Here is a 22085-nt window from a genome sequence, read left to right on the forward strand (position 1 = left end):
TTTGGCTACATTCGCATACCTCCATTTGAGTAGCTTCAAGTATATGCATATAACAACTTAAGCTTTGGAATAGCTTCATTTTTTTTTTTGATGTAAAAGGAGGGTATGAAGCCACCAAGGTGGTAGCCTAATGGTAATGGGCGGAATTTCTATCATCATGTTCCCAAGTTTGAGTCGCTGCGGCGTTGATTAAAATATGGCTTCAGCCACTGCTTGGACATGAGGCATAGGAACGCTTTTTGGATCTCTAGTAGCCAGGGTGGTGCCAAGTGTGACATACTCACACATGGGACTCGAGCCAAAGCCCAAAGGGGTAGTTGAGCCAGGCCCACGGGTGCGAAGGGTATGAGTAAAACCAGTCGGGATGCCCAACACACGACCATTTCTGCCCGCATCGAACATTCTTCTGGCATGTGGGACTCGAGCTAGAGCCCAAAGGGGTAGTTGAGCTGGGCCCACGGGTGGGGAGGGTATGAGTAAAACCGGTCGGGGTGCCCAACACACAGCCATTTTTGCCCGCATTGAACATTCTCCTGGTAGGGCGGGGGCCCAGTGGGGCTGCTACGCGGAGATGGGTTTGTCCCTTTCTCCCTCCTTCCTCTTTTTCCCTAACTAAAAAAAAAAAAGAGGGTATGAAAACCCACCCAGGATTTATTTATAGAGAAGTTATTTACAATATTAACGTGAAAGTAAAGGTGATTGTTCTACATGTAAGTTGGGTCTACCCTTAGAAAAGATAGGTTTTGAACCCCTCCTCGTGGTGAGGAAGTGAGCGGACCACGTGACAATATTTGCGAAGTTAGCCTGGAGACCAAAATATGAACGAAAATGTTAAGTGATGTTTTGCCATCGCCACTGTCGCGTGTTCCAAGCTCTATTGCTTACGAAGGTCTTCGATAAACTTTCTTAATGCTGTCTCCCATTTTCCTTTGTATACTGATGTCGAGCTTTTAAACAGTGTTAGGCCTTTCTCTAAAGCCTTGCGAGTCGAGTAAGCTTCGAATCTGAAAATTCTTCCGTTTCTGTCTTTCCATAGAACAGCAATCCCAAGCCTTCTTCGTTATATTCTTTGGAAGCTGCTGTCGCCATACAGTCCATAACTCCTCCAGAGTTCGAGGTAAGGTTGGGATTTGCATTTTCTGTACTACCAGATGCCAAATTTCCTTTGAGAATCAGCGTGTGAGGAATAGGTGTGTTGCCGTTTCCTTTTCTTCACAGCATAATGGACAACAAGGTGGAGCATTTAATCTTCTTTTCTTTAAATTATCTGCAGTCTGAATTTTGTTCTGTAAGGTTAACTAGTGAAAAATCTTTGCCTTTTTCGGAATTGGGAGCTTCCACAGGATTCTAGCAATTGCTGAAATAACTCCACCACGGCTCAGAAATTTGTAGCACTTGGGTACTGTGAAAGTATAGTGGTTTTCCTATTTCCAAGTGATTGTGTCCTTTCTTGTGCTAAGTCCAATGTTGTTCATCCATTGATGCAGTTCCCTTAACTGATGTACTAAAAACTTTATGGAAAACTATGGCACAACATGAATCATCTATACCAAATATATCTTCTTGTTGCTTAATCTCTGAAACTACTTTAAAAATAGGCAGCTTTTTAAACACATAGTTGACTAAATCTATATATGAAATATCCGAATATTGGATAACTTCAGTATAAGACTCTTCTGCATGATTTAACTTCTTAATATAAATTTTTATGGCTGGATGAATCATAGTATCTTTTGACTCTTTTGAAGTAATTTTAGAATTAACAATTTCTTCAATTATGATCTTTTTTGAACTTGATGTCACATTCATGTGATCAAGCTCTACTTGCTCTATATTTTCTTCTGGACTTGATTGATCTTTGAGCTGATCAAACTTTTCATGCTCCGAGTCTTCTAAATTTGATCCAATTTCTAATTGATCAAGCTCCCCTGTTTTAAATCTTCATCTTTAAATCAATTTTGTTTTTCTTCCAAATTTTTAAGGGAAGCCAAGAACCAAAATTCACTAATTAGGTAATTTTTATTTGTAATGTTTCATCTTGTTAGAACTTGAGTGGATGACCATAAAAATATCCTATGCTTTCTTCGACTCTTGTATATATTGAATATGGAAATAATTTTTTATACCAAGTAAAACTTAAATAATTCACATAATCATCCTAGATTTCATATTCTACTTTCTTCTTGCAACCTCATCAATAAAAGCATCAGTTGACATTATTTTTGACTCATCCAAGATATTTTAAAAATCTTGTCTTATCAAATAAGACACGGCAGTAGCCTTCCAAAGTGGATAATAGATGTTGTTTAACTTACGGCGGAAAGTAGTTATAGCAAAAGTGGCTATATTGATGTTGGTGAGGTCAGACATGTAGAACTTATTGAGAGAGATGATAGTAGCATCATGACGGTTCACTTATCGAATCATCAAATAAGAATCTACATACTTGCACCGTCACACAACGAATTACTGGGTGCTTTTCAAAATACTACCTAAGGTATATCTACTGTGTCGGCTTAAGATCTAGAATATAGACAAGAAAAAGCAAATAATAGACTAGATGCGCAAAAAAAATAGAGAGAATTTTTTTTTTGAGAGAACAAAATTTTTAATCAAAAAAAAAAGTGCAAAACTTCTCTCCTCTACTAGAATGTTACTAAATTATCTCTCTCTTACTCCACCATCTGGATGCCTCACCTCCCTCTCTCTCTTTTTCGACACCCCACCCAGAAGAGACACTAAAAGTCCGTCACATGGATGGGATGTTTGATTCCTATCTAAATTTAAAAACTAATTTTCATTAAAATAATAAACTATTCTAACTAGTATTAAAATAAAAATAAAAATAAATTATAAATTTTTTTTTAGGATAAACAATTTACTTCCACCATCAAGCGGGCGCGGGCGCGATTTGAGTCGTATGCTGAATCTGTGTCCATCGCTAGTGGGTCTATCCGTCTCCAAAATGCCAACCAATTAACCTCTGACACGCACGCGACATTTGTGGGGCCCACAGGGCAGAAGTACTGGGGAACCCCATAAATCCGGCAATATCAAGAGAAAATCTTCGACTTTTCAGATGTCAGGACGCTTCATCACGGCAGAAGGTGTTCCATCCTTCACTAAATAATGCTCTACTGCTTCATCGCGGCAGGACGCTTGTATTCCCATTCTTTCAGACCTTTTCGTCCATCATCAAAAAAGTTGTGATGGAAGCTGTTACAGATTTTTTTTTTTTTTTCAGAATTCGTAGAATGCCGCCAGCCTGGAAGGCAACCTCGAGAGCTAAGGGATCTTGACCTAGCAGTCTTTGTAATAAATATTATGTATAAACTTGAGAAAAAATCTTGATGCTAAGAATGAAAAAGGCCACTGCTCAATTCGGTGTCCGCTGAGCATGACGCCGTTATTTTCTCACCCAAGATGACCAGTCGAAAAATATTATTTGGGTTCCTTAATCTGTATAAGTACCTAAGATTTATCTAGCAAATAACCAATGCGGGACTAAATATATGCCCACACAAGTCCTTACATACTCTCCTTATTTAAGTCATGAGGCCTGTGGTCAGTCCCAATGGATTCGTGCTGCAGTGTCTTCTAGTCCACATAGGCTGTGGGCCGGATCGGCTCTGATACCATTTGTAACAACTCATGACCTCATCCAACATGGCTAACCAAAAGGTATTATTTGGATTCTTTAATCTTGTATGAGTACCCAAGATCTACTCAACAAATAATCGATGTGGGACTAAACACATGTCCGCACGAGTCTTTACAGCATTAAAGAAGCAAGCCTTTATATTGATAATACTCATCATTGAGGGGTTCGGGTTGTAAAGAATGATCACACCCTACATAGTTATCATAGCATTTCAAATTCTTCCATTCATTTGTTTGTGCATATTCCAAAGTGGCTAGGATTCATGCGAAAGAAGGTGAATCATTTTATTGTGCAAAAGTGACAACCTCTGTACGTCGCAGAAAGAGCATACGATCATAGGATATAATAGCTTTTTGTATTGGTTATTCTCAATCATTTTAACTTCATCTCTGTTATATAAGTTGGATTGAAGGACGCGTCTCCAACCTGAGCTTCTCCATACTCATCAATGGATGCCCTCCGACTTCCTCCTCAACTAATTGGATTAAGACAAGGCTGCCCACTTTCTCCTTTCTTATCTATCCTCTACTCAGATTTGTTGAATATTCCGTACTTATCTCAAGTTGGCAGATGATTTGCTTATAGCAGCCGGCCCTTCGGTTTCCAACGCTATTACCTCGAAGCATGTTGTGATTTGTGCAGAATGTAAATGTTGACAAATCCCATATCTACTTTAGCCCAAGTACTGACAAAGAACCGTACGAGAACTGAACAAAGAATCAAACAAGAACTGAGGGTTTCCATCAAACAGGAGAAATGGAATTGTTGTGGAGGGGGAGGGAGCCTTGAATTTAGTCCCATATCGGCTAGTAGCGGAAAGGTTCTGTGCCTTAAATGGAGGATGGAAATCCTTTCCTCTCGAGGATCCTTTTGTGGGACAAAACCGTGAGGGCACCAGTCTCCCCTGTCTGCACTGGACGCGCGGGCCGGAGCGCCCAAAGCGGACAATACCTCGGGAGGAACGCAGTCCTCTTTCTCTGCTAGCTTAATGTGGGCTAACTGTTACGTGAGGCTCCGGCCAAAGCGTCCATCCCCGCAACAGATGGCGCTAGAAGGAGGGCCCGCCTCCTCTCTCCATTAACTACCCCTCAAGTTGCCTGGGGGTTGGTAAAGCCGGGTTAAACCGGCACAGGACCTTCCCGCTGGGGGGGGCTATGTTGTGGAAGGAGAGGGGCCTTGAATTTAGTCCCACATCGGCTAGTAACGGAAAGATTCTGTGCCTTAAATGGGGGTGGGCTAACTGTTGCGTGAGGCTCCGGTCAAAGCGTCCGTCCCCGCAATAGGAATTATTTAGGAGATCCTCTTTCCGGCTGCAGGCTTAAATGGAAGCATTTGTCGATGCGGGCTTGCCATTTAATCTTGCTTCAATCTGTGTTAATGTCCGCTCCTACTTATTTATTTGCCACTTGTCACATACCAGCAGCAGCTACTGACAAGTTGGAAAGAATATTAAGAAGCTATCTTGGGATACTGGTTGCTAGGAGTTTACAGTGACCTCAAAGGCGAATCTTTTTTAAGAATCTAATCTAGAGATTCTTTCCTTACTGCTAATGGTGTTTTCTCCCCCCCCACCCCCCCCCCCCCCTTTTTTTTTTTTGATGTAGTGTCGTCGCCGTTTCGTGTTTCATCTTTATTCTGCCATGCTCGATTTGATGAGTATTATATATATATATATTGGTTCCCAAGACTTGCTGCTAACGCGTAATGGAAGAATTTATGCTTATAATTGAAGAATGCAATTTGTATGTTAATCATCAACTTTAATTATTCATTAGTTAATATTTACCACCAAAAATTCATCAAGAGGAAGCATTAAATCTTTTACATACGGGTAACATATTAATTTATTCATTCATATGAAATGTGTAATAAATAATCAAGGATAGAAGTTAACGATGTTTCATGCATTCAAAGAAAGTTCTTGTTGTATGACTGCATGGTTGTCCCCGATTGGAAAATAAAAAAAGAAAAAAGAAAAAAAGCCAACAAAACATTTATCACATCCACGCACCTAATGAGACATGCTGATCCTACACACATAAGTAGAAAAGAGATGGTAAACTAAATAACCATCCCAAGAAGCAAATGGTAACTAATTGGGTCATCCTTTCACCCATCAATTGTGCCAATGCTACCAGGAGAACATTGCCGACCAAATTTTTTCTTTAAAAAAAGGTGAGCAAAGCGGTGAATAAAAAAGAAAGAAAAATATGGTGGTGGTGGCGGTGATAGTCGGATATATGTAGGATTTGTATCTTTCACATGAAGGATTAGATTGATTCGCCTTCTTTTGCGGAAATCCACTGTTGGATTGTATAAGATTGCTTTGGGAGCTACGCAATTGAATGATTGTAGAATTTCAAGATGCTTTGATATTTGTGCAAGATGAGATCCAACTGTCGATGCTGCGGAAGAATATCCACCGTTCTTTCGTGGGAAAGAGGCAAACCGAACCCGTCAGATGTGGAGGGCGGAAGGCAAGCTGGCTCGAGTCAATGCACCGCATTGTTTAATTTCCATGGCCCAAACCTGTACGGGTTATGTCTTGGACAAAATAAAGGTATCCCCAAGCGACTCGAGTGAACAAAGTGCTCGTGCCCTCGAAATCTCAAATCCCAAATAGCCCCCAGGGCCCCACCTGGGACTCTCATCAGCGACATATCCAACCCTGCCGATTACCGCAAAACAATCTCCATTCAACGCCAGCAGCCGCAGCGGCGAAGAAACGAAGAGCAAAACCCCAGCGAACGAGCGAACGAACGAACGACGTCTGAACTGGACAAAGACTGAAGTGAAGCAAAACCCTAGCGATCTAAACAGAGAAAAAGGGAAAATGGAGAGATCGCGGTCGAAGAGGAGCTACCATTACGACCCGGACTCCAACTCCCAAAGTCCTCCCCACCGCTCCAAGCCCCGCTACGACGGCGGCCACCACCGCCGGGGCAACCACCACCGCCGGGGTGGAGACCGCCGCGCCCCGCCACCTCCCCCTCCCCCTCCCCCGCCACCGGCGACGGGGGCGGCGGCGGCGCTGCCCTCCTCCTCCTCTGCCTCCTCCCCCAAGATCCAGGAAGGCGCGGCGCCACCCAGCGCGGTCACCACCTTTTTCCGCATTCTGTGCCCCGACTCGAAGGTCGGCGGTGTGATCGGCAAGTCCGGGAGCATCATCAAGACTTTCCGGCAGGAGACTGGCGCGTGGATCAACGTCCATCCGCTGGTCCCCGGCGACGACGAGCGGATCATCGAGGCGGCGGACAACCGCCGCCGGGAGCCCGACGGCCGACCCCCGCAGTACTCCCCTGCCCAGGAGGCCCTGGTGCTGATTCACGAGCGGATCGTGGATGCGGAGTTCGAGTATAGCGGCGGCGGGGACGAGGAGGACGAGTATAGCGGTGGCGGCAGTGGTGGAGGCGGAGGAGGGTGGGGCGGTGGAGGAGGAGAGAGGCGAAGGGATAGGGCGCGGGTAACGACGAGGCTGGTGGTGCCGAGGACACACGTCGGGTGCTTGCTGGGGAGGGGAGGGAAGATCATTGAGCAGATGAGGATCGAGACCAAGACCCACATCCGAATCTTGCCGCGGGATCAGTACACTCCTCAGTGCGTCTCGACTTCGGAGGAAGTCGTTCAGGTAGCACTAATGCCTTCCATTGCTGCGATCGTTCTCAATTATTTGCTTGTTTCTTGCTGCGAGCCAGTTTCAATGCTTTGCGTGCTCGGAAAAAGTGGATGCTGAAGTTTCCGTAACAGAGTGAGCTTAAAGTTGAGAAATTTGGACATGTTCAGTCCATCGAGTAAGATACAGATTTCTGAACATGATCAATTATAATCATTGCATCATGGGCCCATTCAAAAGACATTGGATCACATGAATGTTGATTGATTAGCATACAAGCAGGTGAAAAAAAAAAATCTTTTGAACAGGTGATGCTAGTTGAAATAGAGGAATCTTAGAAAGATTTTGATGCATCTTATGGATTTACTGGTGAGGAGCATTGCTCTTACTGTTTAGCCTCCACATCCACCAAAATTCATTCCCCTCTTAATTAAACATGCTTAATAGTCACAAGGTGATTCAATACATGTTTGCACATAATTTCTACAGATTCTTGCTGAACTTTGAGATACTATTTTTGGGGTCTTCATTCATTCATTTTATTTTTGTCCTTTCACAATTTCTTTCAAAAATTAAACAATTTTTTTTTCCTGGATACTATTTTGAATTTAATTTTGTGCTCCTATATTTCTGAGGTAGTGAATTGATGCAACTATGTTGTGGTGGAAGACTACGGTGGAGGTGCACTTGGTGAGGTGGAGATTCAAGACCAATGTCCAATCTGTTTTATGGATAATCAAGTTTGGCGGAGTCATATGTAGCGGAAGTGCTATTCAAGTATTAGCCCTTTATATGGTGTACTGCATGTACGCTTGTTCATTGCAGAGTGGTTAAGTAATTGTCTTTTATCAATAGCTAATACGTTGGTTTCTCTAGGTCGCTTGCCAATACTATTCACGAATGCTTTGATACTATATGAGGTTTTGGGATGGCGCTGAAGTACATTTAAAAGGAAAACTCATATTTGCTTGCTTAGATGGGATTTAATTGAGAACATGTTGTAGATTAGTGATTTCTACTGTTCCTGGTATGGCCAACCCTTCTGATCCCAGCAACTAGTTTAGAGACTCTCTCTGTGCATGTATGCTTTCTTGATTGATAACATGCTTCTTTGACTGTCCAAAAACAGATTGTGGAAATTTGTTAGTAAGGCCCTTTCACATTTTTCTTTTTGTATATTTTGGTGCTAACCTAGCTCATATGTAATAGTTCTCTGAAATTCACCTTTGTATATTGTTACACTTTCTCCATAGGTTGTTGGAGAAGGCAATTGTGTGAAGAAAGCTGTTGCAATCATCTCATCTCGTTTAAAGGAGAGCTTGCATCGTGATCGTGGAGCTTTTCGTGGGCGATTACATTCACCAGACCATTACATTCCCCCTGATGATGAGTTCGCCAACAGTACACAACATCCGTTGGCGGTGGAAGAATCTGACTTGGGACCACGATCTACTGTGGGTCAAAATAGAGCTAGAATCAATTCATATAGTTCAGACCCATCTGGATATGCATTTGATTCTGATGGAAATACTCTGAATGATCACTCACAGTCATTATCCTATGAGGACCTTGTGTTTCGAATTCTTTGCCCCAATGATAAAGTTGAGAGTGTTATGGGAGCACCAAATGGAATTATTGAAATGCTCCGAGCTGATATAGGTGTGGATGTGCAGGTTCCTGATCCTGTACCAGGTTCTGATGAAAGAATCATTATCATCACTTCTGAAGAGGTGGTAGTTTATGGCATCTTTCTTTAATTTTTACTAATTGTCTCGTTCATAGTATCAGCTAAAATCACATTATAATATGATGCTTAATATTATGCTAGGTTATGTCATTTCAAGGTTTGTAATGTTCTATCTTGGCAAACAGTTAGGTTTTCTTGTGTTGCATAGGGTGGTCATATATCAAATTGATGGAAAGTCACTTTCTTCATGATAAAAAATTATAATGAGGCCTATGTCAAGAACATCAGTCAATTATTTATGCCAACCGACTATCTTTGTCTGTTTAAGGCAAAACCAGTTCTTTCTGGTGCTTTTGTTAAAATATTTTTCTTTTACAAATTTTTCTATCTTCTGTGGCAGGCATGATATGCTTTATAGTGTTATGTGCATCACAAGGATTATGAGGTCTACTACTTTGATGTGGATTTTGGTATTGTTTTATGAGGAATGAAGTCAAATATTACATAAGGATATATCTAAATTAATTATAAACTGTTTTTGACTTACAGATTCTTGTGAATTTACTTTTTTACCCAAGATTCCCGACCCAAACCCCAAACCTGAAGTGGGTCTGGTTCAAGTCTTTAACTACCCCAAGGTTTGATCAACTTCACTTAAAGTTCTAGAGAAAGTAGCTCGGTATATGACATGTTTAGTGCAGTTCACTTGCCTTATTCTAATGTCACTCTGTAATTATCAGCTGAACTTGAAGTTCTGAGTGAACATTCTGCCCTTATCTTCATTTTTTTTTGTTTGGAATTTTATTTGCCAGTTATTGGGAAAAATTGAAGATTCCTTTTCACTATCCTTTCATTTCATCTCTTAGCAAAAACTTAGCCTTATTGTTTGGATGAAAAAAATTTCATGCATTTGTGCTCCTACACAATTTTTGGGATATATTTAGCTTTAAAATCTGTGCTCACCAAGTATGCTACTCTTACTTAAACAACAATTCTGCATGGGCTATCGAGACAGAACTAGATGATGAACTACTCTGATAATAAAATCCATGTGATGCCTTTCCTGACATATTATTAAACTTTAGCTTCCTTTCATGGTACATAAATTTTCAGATATTTATCCTTCAGTTTATGTGGATCATAAATAATTAAATTGGTTATTCCATAGTAGTATTGAGCATGTTTGTGTTTGTGCAATAGGGTCCGGATGATGATCTTTTTCCAGCTCAGGAAGCTTTGTTGCATATTCAGACTCACATTGTAGACCTCGGTCCTGACAAGGACAACATCATAACAACAAGGCTTCTCGTTCCAGACACTGAAATTGCATGTTTGGAGGGGAAGGATGGATCATTATCCGATATACAAAAAATGACTAATGCCAATGTACAGATCTTACCCAAAGAGGATCTTCCACCCTGTGCATTGGAGGCTGATGAACTTGTACAGGTTTGTGCCCAATGGCCTTGAAGAAGCATGCTTGCTGTTGGCTGAGATATATATGGAAACTGAATTTAATTACATCTTTGGTCTTCAGATGTCCAGTGCTAGTGCTAATTTAAATTCTGGTATGATGTATATAACACTGATGAGTACTTATACCTACAGATTGTTGGGGAGATCAGAGCAGCTCGGAATGCTCTAGTCTATGTTACTGCAAAGTTGCGGAGTTATTTGTATCGTGACACCTCTGCACCAAAGGATATGCTTCCACCATCTATTGCTGCCCCAAGCCATGTTGGTAGCATTGCTGGGCATGAATCTGGCTCTCCTATTAAAGCTTCAACCCGTGAAGCTTATCCAGGAAGTGATCCTCCCATTGCAATCTATCAAAACATGCATACTGCAACAACTGCATGGCAACCAAAGGTAACATTATGATATTCATGCAACAAGTCTTGACTCGTCATTGCTTTTCAATTTTGCTCACAACCATACAATATGCAACAAATTTGAAAAGCAATCCATGTGGATGCATGTATATGTGTATGTATGCATGGAGAAACATTCGATGTATATTTTGTCATTTAAAATGCTTCTTTTGACCTTTTCTTTGTGCAGACTTTTCTTGTTCATGATCACAGAGAACGAATCAGTTATTAAATTAGATGGTTGTGAACTAAACTCCTTAGCTGTAACTTGTAAGATATATTTCCTAATGCAAATACTTTTTGCACTCCTGTAGCCTGGTTTATTGTTTACCGCTAAAACCCACTAAAACTCCTTATAGTCCAAAATGCTGCGCAATTAGTTGAAAATATGAAATATGAGAAATAACAAAAAGAAACACTGATTGTTTCATGCAATAAATAATAATACTTCCTAGTTTGCAACTATTTTGATTATGTGCTAAGATGGTCAAGCATTGATGCTACTTTGCCCATCTGCAAACTCAAAATATTGAGCTACCATTGCATTTTTCCGTTGAAACTCTTGTCCACTATGTTTCCTCTAATTTAATCTACTATGCCCTGCGTGACCTTTTACACTCTCTTAGCCTTATGGATTTTCTTATGAAAAGCTTCCTATCTTCAAGAATTAGTTTCTTATTATTTCCTGGGGTCCTACTGGTAGTGCATATATACCAGTTGTATTAATTATATCTTATACTTTACGCTGATGTACATTTTTCTCTAACACAAATGCAAGTCGTGAAATCTGATGGTTTCCGAGATATGTGTGAAAGAACACCAGTAAGTAGTGAGTTATTTCCTTTGTGGTCCAAAATATATTTTGTGGTAAGGAAGGGCACTCTTCAATTTTCCACTTCTGAATTTGTAGCCATGGAGTTCTAGACAGTTGTTCTTTTTGTTTCTCTGTTATTAAATACTTATTAGTCATCCTAAATAAATGTACAATATTTGATGCTAGGACACTGGAGGATGTGCAAGTGGATCGTTTGAGCAGGAAGAGAGCAATGTTAATGATGAAGGGAGGCAGAGTGGTGTGAAAAGGTAACTATAGCCTAATTTGTTTGTTTGCATTTTGAGATTTTCTTTGTTTGCATGCTGGCTCATATTTTTGTTTCGCCATTAGACTCAATGTACCACTAATCACCAGAAGCACACTGGAAGTTATAATACCGAGACAGGCAGTTCCAAGCCTAATATTGAGATCAGGAAGCAAGCTTGCTCAGATCAGTGAGGTGATATTAGTATAGTGTTTTCTTACTGAAAAGTATAATGAGATTATGTGGCCCTTAAATTCTTCTTTGGAATATCATTCAATTGATACAGATGTCTGGAGCGACTGTCACCCTTATTGAAGATAGATCTGAATTGGCTGAAAAGGTTGTTCAAATATCAGGAAGTCCAGAGCAGGCTGAGAGAGCCCAGAGCCTGCTCCAGGGATTTATACTAAGTAGTAAGCTCTCTCTCCCTCTCTCTGTGTGCGCGCGCGCACGTGCGCATGCATGCGTGTCTCATTCATGTGTGTGCCATTTCATCTATATTACTTGACAGCTCCTTTGATTGTCACACTTTTCAAACGTATTTCCTAGCATCATGAATATAACCTCTCTTTTTATTTTTGAAAATCAGCACAAGATGACATTCCTTCGAGCTAATCCAAAGTACTGCTATGCTGAAGCTCACTCCTTGCAGAGCAACAATACCTTTTTTTGGTGCTTCTCACTTGTTGTTTTCTGGACCCTTTACTGAAAGAATGAATGGAAAGTTTTCCAAGACTTGTAAAAAGGTAATGTGGGGCTTTATTATGGTTTAAAGACTTTGAGGATTGGTTTCTCTGGCTACATTAAATGCAAACCATGCAAGTTTACACATGTATCTATGCCTCACCATATTTACGATTTCTCAAAAATTTAGTTCCTTGCATGTTCCCTGCCTTTCCAAGCTTGAGATCAAGTTAGACTCTGACAAATATGTCTCAACTCCAATTTCTTTTACTAGATAATCACAATCACAGCTGTTCTTTGTGTAGTATTCCTATGCTTGTGTTCCTTTTACTGCAGTAGCCTCAGAGATGTGGATCATGATTTATCCTTTAGAGCAGTTACTATTATTTTTACAATTGTTGGATATATGACTGCTAAACTAATCAAAACAACCATCGACTGAAACACTAATTGCAGCTATGATGGAGTCACATGCTCGGTTTGTTCAAAGTGTAATATACAATTCTTTGACAGGCTCTTCCATTAAGTAGCAGGCAAAGAACTTTTAGATAACATCTAAAACTGAATCTACTTGCTCATTTTCGTTATCAATGTTTTGTTGGGCAAGTGAAATGAAATGTTGTTTTTGCGATCAATTAATCTGTGGAAACAAGTTCTCTATTCCAAGAGTAGGTTAATTATTTTGATGGATTGATCTTATTATGTGATTCTCCTAGGTCATATTTTAAAAAAATGGAAGTTCTAGTTGATAATGTTTTCTTGCTTCTATGAAGGCTAACTTCTGTTGCACTATAGAATGATGCTGAGCTTGAAATAAATTTTGAAGCTTGAGTTGGCTTGGCAGTTTTTGATGAGCATGACTGTTTGTGGTTAATCTTTTGAGAAAATAACCGGATGGCTTCCAAAGTTTCAATGTCCATTGATAAAGTTGTTGACCTAATATTCAATAGAATTATAATAAATTGGTCACCATAGTATGGAGGATACAGTGTTCAAACCTATAAAAATTGATAGAAGATATCTATATGGAATATCTCTCTTGAACTCCTATTGGGTTGTATACAGGAAGATTGCTAGGTAAGAAGTTGAGTGTGAGATATTCAGTGTTTCTCCAATCTATAACCTTCATAAGTACATAAGGTAAAGATATTGGCCATGTTTTGTGATGGTGGTGAACTAAGTGATTGCCAATCTGTGTATTTTGTTCATTTGTGAATGAATGGTTTGTTGGCAATTTGGACAAAATTCTGGTTACTGCAGAAGATTCAGTTTGGCAACGAGCACCTCAAAATTCATATGAAGCATAGTTTAAGCCAAATAACCTTAGTAGTAGTGATAACAATGTTACCAATGGTCAGCATAAGCAGTAGATGGCAAATAATACCTTGACACTCCAAGAGATGAAGGTTTTCATATTTAACCAACAGTAGATGATGATCACTGAGCGAACGATGATTTGTAACATTACCTGAAGCATTCAACATCAAAAGAATTTCATCTTTAAAATGAGGAGGTAGAATGAAGAAATGATGCACCCATTGTTGTCAAAGATGCTTCAGGCGCTCGCCTAGGTGCTTGAGAAAGATGATTTGAAACCCTGGAGTATCTCAACAATACCTAGGCATGGTAGGTTTAGTCCTGTCTCGCTTCACCTATTCTTTTATAGCTCCATCAGGTTTATTTTGATGTTGATTTTGGTATATTGGAACCCTTGTAAATAAAGGGCTACTCTAGGATTACCAATCATAAAAGTCTATGAATATCTACTTGCAGTAGCACTTCCAGGAAAGTGCTCTTCTAAAAGATCTTTAGCGAGAGCAAAAGCAGAAGGAACTATAAGAGAATATCTGTTGGAAAATAAAGAGATGGATGACTGATTAAGAAGGTCTGCTCTATCCATTTGAGCTTAGAAACCACCAAAATGAGGAGGTGGGGAGTGGGCTTGGATACTAAGTTGAGGACTTAAAATGAGAAAGTAGAGACTAAAAAGGGGGGAATATCAAACAGCAAGTCTGATGGAAGATGTGTTCTTGCAGTTGATCTGCTATTTGTAGGGGAGCTTGAAACAAAAATCTTTGTGGAGGTGTCTTGTGATAACCTTTGCTATATTTTCTGTTTTTTTCTCTCTAACTTTTTGCATTAGAATGCATCATCCACCAATTTCTGGTTTCCTTCCCTTTTTGTCTCCAGGTACTGGCTGCATCCTTCGCCAATTGCATCATCTCATCTCTCCAGGTACCGCTTGTGACATTCAAGCGACTTTCATCATTTAGATGCATCAAATGGATGAATACAACTGTACCATTTCATCAGGTTTTGTAGAGAAAACCTTAGGCGTGCTTCATATTAGACATTGCTCAGGTCATCAATTACATTCTTTATATCGACCTCCAGATGAGCGTCAAAATATATCACTTGCCTTTAGATCATCATAGCAAGTGCAAAAGTTGACCTGCTAGTTTTAGCTTCATATATGTCTATGAGGTGAGTCAATCGGTAGACATTCTCCATGTTCAGCAAACACCCTCACAAGATCAAACACAAGGAAATATTCTCTTTAAATATGTGTACACCTATTAATAGGACATTTTTGAAGCATCCTTCTTATTAGACATTTCTCGGGACATCAATTACATGTTTCATGTCGACCTCTGGATGAGTGTTAAAATATCAGTTGCCTCCACATCATCATACCAAGCGCATAAGTTGGCCCGCTAGTTTAACTTCGTATATCTCTTTAAGGTGAATCGATCTGTGAACGGTCTCCATGTTCAGCTATCATCATCATAGATCGAACACAAGGAAATATCCTCTTTAAATACACGTAGTAATAGTACTTCTATTATGCACTTAATATCTGAATAAAGCTCATACCTGGAGAAGGTTCCTCATTTGTGATGGTGACAAAAATTACAATGTCTACAGTATTATATTAAGAAATCCTTGAATTTTTCACATACTTTGATTGAATAAATGCTTCTTGCTACCAACGTGTATACAAAATATTCTGTAATTGATGAATGCCATGAGAAATCATTAATTATTTGACAGCTCTTCCTTAAGCATTTGGTTGAAATATTTTCTTGTTGGTATTGCATCCCGATTCATTTTATCTGCATAGCTGACATGTATATAGTCATTTTTTAATTGTCTTTCTTGTCTTGTATGTAGTCATTTGATGAATTTTCTTCTTTTTTCAGAGTTTCTTTATCTCAGTTTAATGAAAACCTTCATTGTGTAGTTGCATGTTAACAGGAATAAGGGGCAAAGGATCCCACCAAGAAAGAAAAATCCAGTTATTAGGGTGGCAATCATAATTACAATTTTTTCATGACTGTTAGAAACTTCTCAAATTATTTACGTATCTCCAAAATATTTTCGGATACTAAACTATTCCTGAATGACTCGATAATTTATAAATAATCAGTTTTTTTTCTTTTTCTGTTTTGCCAGATTGTGCCCTTGAACTCACGAGGGGCTGGCTGCCCAAAATCTATGTGGGCCCTTTTTTTTTTATCTAGGCCAAATCAACCCCAAACAACAATGGCTTTCATGCATTGGACGCTCCAAATATGACTACGGAGAACGGTGTTTCATAAGAATCAGAGTTGAACCAATTGATGTTACTCATTTCATGCATTGATGTGTAACAAAAAGGTGCCCAGACATAAAAAGGCGCATATAAACCATCAGTTCTCTGGCTGGCCACATCAGTAGGCAGTGACATGTTAGTTTGGTGCTTCACGTAGTATTTTATGCGCAGCAGATTGGAGCTCCTAACAGGTCACGTGTTTTGGAATCCTAAGTTGGGAGATGTATTTTTATCAATTTGTCATGTATCAGATCTTGAATTGATTAAGCTGCTTCAAATCATGGCTCATTGTGGGGAGTTTCTTGCTGTATTGTTTGCTTTTTCAGCCTGATCTACATTGCATAGTGGAGCGAAAGCACCTCCTTCGGATGAGATTTGAACAATATCTTAACAAAGAGAAAACATTACAAGGGCCAGTTTAGTTTGCTTTAGTGAGCATTTGCGTCAATATTCGTGCATGTTCGGTGTTTCGTTGGTTTCCATGTGTTTGTGGTAATGGCCGATGGAGTGGGCAAGGGCAAGGCGGTGCGCGGCTCGTCCGCCAAAGGGAGTAGGGGACTGATGACACGGGGCAAGAGGAAGGGAGGCCTCTGGGTGGTGGTGGGGTGGTTGCTAGTTATGGACCCATGGGCTTCCAACTTCGTTCCGGAGCCTGATACAGTGAAAATGATAGTGGTGTGGATTTGGAGGTTGAAGCTCTCAGTGGAGTACTGGGAGAGGGAAACCATTCTGTAGATCACCGCCATTGCCGGCTGGCCGCTGGTTGTCGATGGCATTATGGAGCAGTAGAGGATGATGGGGTTTGCAAGGGTTAAAGTGGCCATCGACGCTATTGTGTCGTTGTTGTCCGAAATTCAGATCAAAGGTATATCCAAGGTCTCGTGGCAACACTTTATGTATAAAAATGTCTCCAACTTTTGCTATGGGTGTGGATGAATTGGACATGCCGAAGTTGCCTACAAGTACTTGACGCCGGAGTTGGAGGGGAGTGTGTAAAATCAAACGCGGTTCCTGGTTCCCATGGTGGTAGAGACAAGTGGAGACTCAGGGGGAGGCGGTGAGCTGGACTCTAGTTCTGATAAGATGCCCCAGAGGCTGATCTTTGGCTCTTAGTTGGCGGTAATAAAGATTCAACCACTACGAGATGTGAAGGGGACATCGCAACAAAGAAAGACGACTGAGTCAACCTTGGAATCGTCATCCTCATGGCCACGCTTCCCCCAATTGTTCGAGCTCCCCTGGCTTGCTTTCGAACTCGGACGGGTGGTAGAAGCCAGCGAAGGTGGCGCGACAACGATTAGCTCCGAAGGACCAGTCGGCCGACGAGGGTGCCGACCCAGGAATTGGTTCTAGGGCAACTTAGGGAAGTCGCCAAGCCAGGTCGAGCTTCGATCCATTGAATGAGCTAGTCGAGTCGGCTGATGAATTGGGTAGAGCTGGGCCGGGCACTGTGCAAGCTGGCCCGGAGATAGCGATGGTGGACGCAGGCTTGGACCACTCGAACAAGAGGCCCAGGAGCCCAGCGACAGGGTCAGCTGAAGTGGGCCTATGCAAGGTGGACTCGGGCCGGCCTGATGGCGCGGATAGGATTGCCCAAACGGATAGGCCCAGCGAGCCCAAGATGCTCGAGTCGGAAGTTGGGAACGGATGAGGCCCGGTGAGCAGGAGCCGACTGCTGCCCCTCCATCCTCCCCAGTGCCGGCATCTACCCCAACGACGATGGCTTCGACGACCCTCGGTTCTTTTTAGACACTGCTGGAGGGTTCGCCTTCTCCTATCTCCAAGGCTGCTCGGGCCTTTTCTAGTGGCGGTGGCCCGGTAGAACTTGATTTGGTGACACTGACGCTTCGATCGGTGACAGAGGCAGCGGTGTTGGCAATTGAGGAGGCTTCTAATGGTGGCAGTGGGCTGACATGTGGGCAACCGGACCAGCTCCTATCCATTACGATGGGGGATCACCAAGCAGCAAAAAGGAGGTTGCGGCACTGCTGGTGGGAAATGTGGGAAGGGGGTGATAGAAGTGGGTTGGCCTACCAAGAAGAGCAAGGGAGTGGGACTTCGTGCAGCAAGGACCAGGGTCCTTCCTTCTTGCATGTTGAAAAATGAAGATTCTGGTATGGAATTGTAGGGGAGCAGGCAAGCCCTCCTCCACTACATCGTTTAGGAAATTAGTTCAGGTGCATGGCCTGAATATTTATTTCTTGTGTGAGACGCGGCTCTATGGAGACAGCCTCCGTCGAGTACAACGTCATTTTTCTACTACTTAGAAATCCTATGCAATTGAATCTCGAGATCTGTCGGGAGGCATTATTGTCTTTAAAAGCGGAGTGTTACCACTATGTTTTACAACTGCCCCCAGCAAATTATAATGGTAATTTTGGAACCCAATGAAATCTCTTCGATTATGTTGGGAGTATATGCTAGTACTAATTATAGGGTGAGGAGGGCCCTCTCAGGAGAGGTGACTAACCTTGTCACACAGGAGATCCCAACCTTGGTTGCCAGTCATTTCAACTACATCCAGGGGCCCACAGAAAAGAGAGAAGGCTAGGCCTACACTGTCAAGTTAAAAAGAAAGAAGTTTCGTGACTTTCTAGTGGAGAGTGGGTTGGTGGATCTTGGATACTCGGAACCAAGGTTCTCATGGTGCAACAACCATATAGGTCGTGCCAAAGTGTGGGAGAGAATTGATAGGGTTGTTGCGTCAGCTTGCTGGGTTCCACATTTTTCCATCTATCAGGTTTGTCACCTTCTCCAGATTACTTCGAATTGCTGTCCTCTTTTGATCAACACTATTTCTACCTCCTGCCATCATAGACCCTTCCAGTTTGAGAAGATGTAGCTTTCATACCCCCAATTCTAGGACATTGTCTGGGGGGGGGGGGGGGGAGGTGCACGTGGGGGACTCTGGTGCTAGGGGATGCCATGTAGAAGGTCACTTGCAAGTTGGAGCTTAACAGACGAAGGCTACGAAGATGGAACCGAGAGGTGGTAGGCAACATCTTCAGATGCTTGGATGAGGTGGAAGCTTCCATTGTTGATATTTAGGGGAAGGAGGATAGGAGCGGCGAGCTATTAGAGGCCGAACTTGTTGATCTTCGTTAGAAGCTGGCTACGAATTACTCTCTTTTGTGGCGGCAGAAGGTTTTTTGGCTGTAAAAATTCGGAGTCTAATAGATTAGGAAAGGGAATAGGAACACTCGTTTCTTTCACCGATCGACCATCATCAGGAGGCAGAGGAACATGATCCAGTCCTTGAGGGATGAGACTGGGCAAAAAGTGGAGGGGGAGAGTAGGATAGGACAGTAATCTATGGGTGGTTGCCTACTTTCCGCCACCGAATATCGGAGTTGGAACGATGGTGAATGTGGTACTCGTTGAGCCGGTCTTAGAGAGTGAGGTGCATGGTGCACTTTGAGCCTTGGTAGAGAACAAATCTTCGAGATCGGACGACTTTTTCCTGGTCTTCTTCAGGAGATATTAGTTTATTATTTGGAAGGAGGTAGTGGAGGCAGTCCAACTGTTCTTTAGCAAGGCTTTGATATCGGATGTCTATAAGAAAACCTGCATTACTTTCATCCTGAAGCACCAGAAAGTGATGGAGCCCAGCTACTTCGGACTGATCAGTTTTTTCACTATGCTTTATAAGGTAGTGGAAAAGATTATGTTGAGCAGAATGAAGCCGTTGTCTAAAGATATTGGCCAAAATGATATTAAATATTGATAGACTATTTATTTTCTTTTTTCTTCCGCTATCTAACAATGGAGTTTTAAGCACTTAATCTGTCTTAAATGTGTTGGCATTGTTCAGCCAGGATACTTGGCATGGTCATTTGAAATTGGCTTTACCTTTAAGAGTCTATAGTAGATCCGACATCAATATCAATCTCTTTATTCCATTATTGCCAGCGACCTTGGTGTTTATCTTTTAACGGATATTAGCCCAAATAGTGTTCAATCTGTTCCTTGGCTTCGAGCAATTGCCGTCCCTTTTTTTTTTTCAGGTTTCCACGCTGAACCGTTTGTTCTAGCTCAATGAGAAACAGCCGCTTTTGGTATCGGCCACCGAAAGAGCTAGGTTTGTGTCTCATTTACGTATCAAACTCCACGAGCAATGCATACAGATACAGTCGTAAGTGGTGGACTGGTCTCACTCAATATGGATAGCTCTCGGACTGAGGATCCTGCTCTATGTTGAGTCAATGGTCAAAAAAAAAAACACGAGTGTTTTCTATGTTCAATGTTTCAGTTTGCGGCAATAGCATTCTAGTTTGAATATAGGCGTAGACCATCACACCGTTTTAAAAGAAGAGATCTATATGGCTCATGGTTGAAATTCTTTTTGTTTTGAAGAAGCCACACCAAGAGCGGCGTTCAGCAACAAACAACGTGGAAAAAAAAAAAGTTTGTTTCAAGAAAAGCACACAAAGACAGGCGGCCAACAACGTAGGATGCGAGGAAAATTAGAAATCTTCCACTCAAGATTGCTCGTAGCCTCTCCTGTCTGTATCCACCAAAATCCGAAGGGCTAAAAGACGATGGGTAGTATCTCGGTTTTTCTTTTCCGGAGCCGCAAGATAAAAAGATTTCCTTCTAGAATCTCGGAACAGATATCGTGTGAGATTTCCCTCAGGAAGAAGCTCTACGGTCAACGCGCTCTCCTAATAATACTTCTCTTAGCGAGCATGACAAATTAGTGGTTATGATTGAAAAAAGCAGACTCGTTCTCCAAGGTTCTCCAAGTTCTTTTAACTACAGAGCCTCTCAATAACTACAGATCTTTCCAAATCAAAAAAAGGGAGAAAAATACATATCTTTAACCTTTTCCTGTGATAGATTCGACAATGTTTATAAGATTTGCAGAAGCAGTCGCCAAAATCATGGCCTTTAAATTTTGTCTGATGATGATATTATTGGTATGCGTGTTGTGACGATTGAGATGTTCCGCTAAAAAACTTCGACACCGGGGCTCACGCTATAGAGAATTCAAATCTGGATGCTTATCCAACTCCCGCATTGTTAACCGTTATGCATTTAATTCAAAATTTCTTCTAGTTAAAGTTTTAAAAATTAAATATTTAAATTCTTTGAAAAGTCTCCGTGGGGTCAGAAAGCCAAGAAACAAATTCTGGCACCGTTCTCCTTTTGATCACCTCGCAGCGCTACAAACTTCCATTACAGACACTAACATGGACCATGCACTAACCGGCTCCAACTGCTGTTGGAACTAATTGCATGCATTTAGAGTCCGGCACATTGATTTGATGTAGATTCTTTGCTTCTTCTATCTCATGATTGACATCAACTGCTAATAAATTAATTGACTGATTCCCGAGAAGAGCGACAAGACCACCTGTTATTGTTTCTTTAATTTTTATTATTACTATTTGATGTACATTAGAGCTGATCATATCTCACCAACTGGATCGTCCAATTAGAATTCACTACGACACTGGCATACGGTTGGCCAGGAGCTGCTATCTAGCATGCCCAAAAGTGCATAGATAGGTTCAAACTTTGAAAGCTCACCGTAGCCGGTGACATTCTAGCCGAGATCCCAAGCAATCACCAGAATTCTCTTGACTTCATAGGTAGGGCGTGATTTGCGTACGAGACATTTGTGCCTGATATTCGAGGCATGCGGTGGCTAGCCATTCTTGGCCGACCCACGTGCCTGAATTCCATTACAATACGTATTCTTCTTCGCATGTACAACCAACTTTTAGGATATTTTTGAGATAAGTGCTCGGATGCCCTATAGGTTGTTAGGAATCTCCTTCTAGTTTATGAGCATCGTTCTGACTTAAGCAACGAAGAGTCTTTTGCTGGACACACTCCGGCAAGAGAAATTTTTCGTTTTTACTGTTTCATATCAGAGCGTGGCCATCAATCCAAAAT

The 22085-nt window shown here is 41.4% G+C and overlaps 1 protein-coding gene across 2 annotated transcripts; it reads left to right on the forward strand.

The window, feature by feature from the left end:
• The first annotated feature begins 6281 nt into the window (after window positions 1-6281).
• On the forward strand, window positions 6282-16494 carry LOC103702483 (RNA-binding KH domain-containing protein RCF3). 2 transcript variants are annotated; one of them, XM_026802747.2, is made up of 10 exons: window positions 6282-7289; window positions 8528-9004; window positions 10162-10410; window positions 10570-10830; window positions 11833-11915; window positions 11998-12106; window positions 12198-12324; window positions 12501-12657; window positions 14786-14830; window positions 16049-16494. In XM_026802747.2, the coding sequence occupies exons 1-8, from the start codon at window positions 6495-6497 to the stop codon at window positions 12524-12526; spliced, it is 2127 nt and encodes a 708-aa protein (XP_026658548.1). In that variant the 5' UTR covers window positions 6282-6494; the 3' UTR covers window positions 12527-12657; window positions 14786-14830; window positions 16049-16494. The 2 variants fall into 2 exon arrangements, with proteins under 2 accessions (XP_026658548.1, XP_008783151.1); XM_008784929.4 differs by lacking the exon at window positions 14786-14830.
• The last annotated feature ends 5591 nt before the right edge of the window (window positions 16495-22085 follow it).

This window comes from Phoenix dactylifera, chromosome 8 (genome assembly GCF_009389715.1).
Source record: "Phoenix dactylifera cultivar Barhee BC4 chromosome 8, palm_55x_up_171113_PBpolish2nd_filt_p, whole genome shotgun sequence".
NCBI lineage: Eukaryota > Viridiplantae > Streptophyta > Magnoliopsida > Arecales > Arecaceae > Phoenix > Phoenix dactylifera.

Bases quoted from the DNA above. Each gene is read 5' to 3' on its own strand.
- LOC103702483 (XM_026802747.2), top strand. From the start codon at position 6,495: ATGGAGAGATCGCGGTCGAAGAGGAGCTACCATTACGACCCGGACTCC. The intron at 7,290-8,527 runs GTAGCACTAATG...CTTTCTCCATAG, and splicing joins CTTCGGAGGAAGTCGTTCAG to GTTGTTGGAGAAGGCAATTG. The intron at 12,325-12,500 runs GTAAGCTCTCTC...TTTGAAAATCAG, and splicing joins CCAGGGATTTATACTAAGTA to CACAAGATGACATTCCTTCG.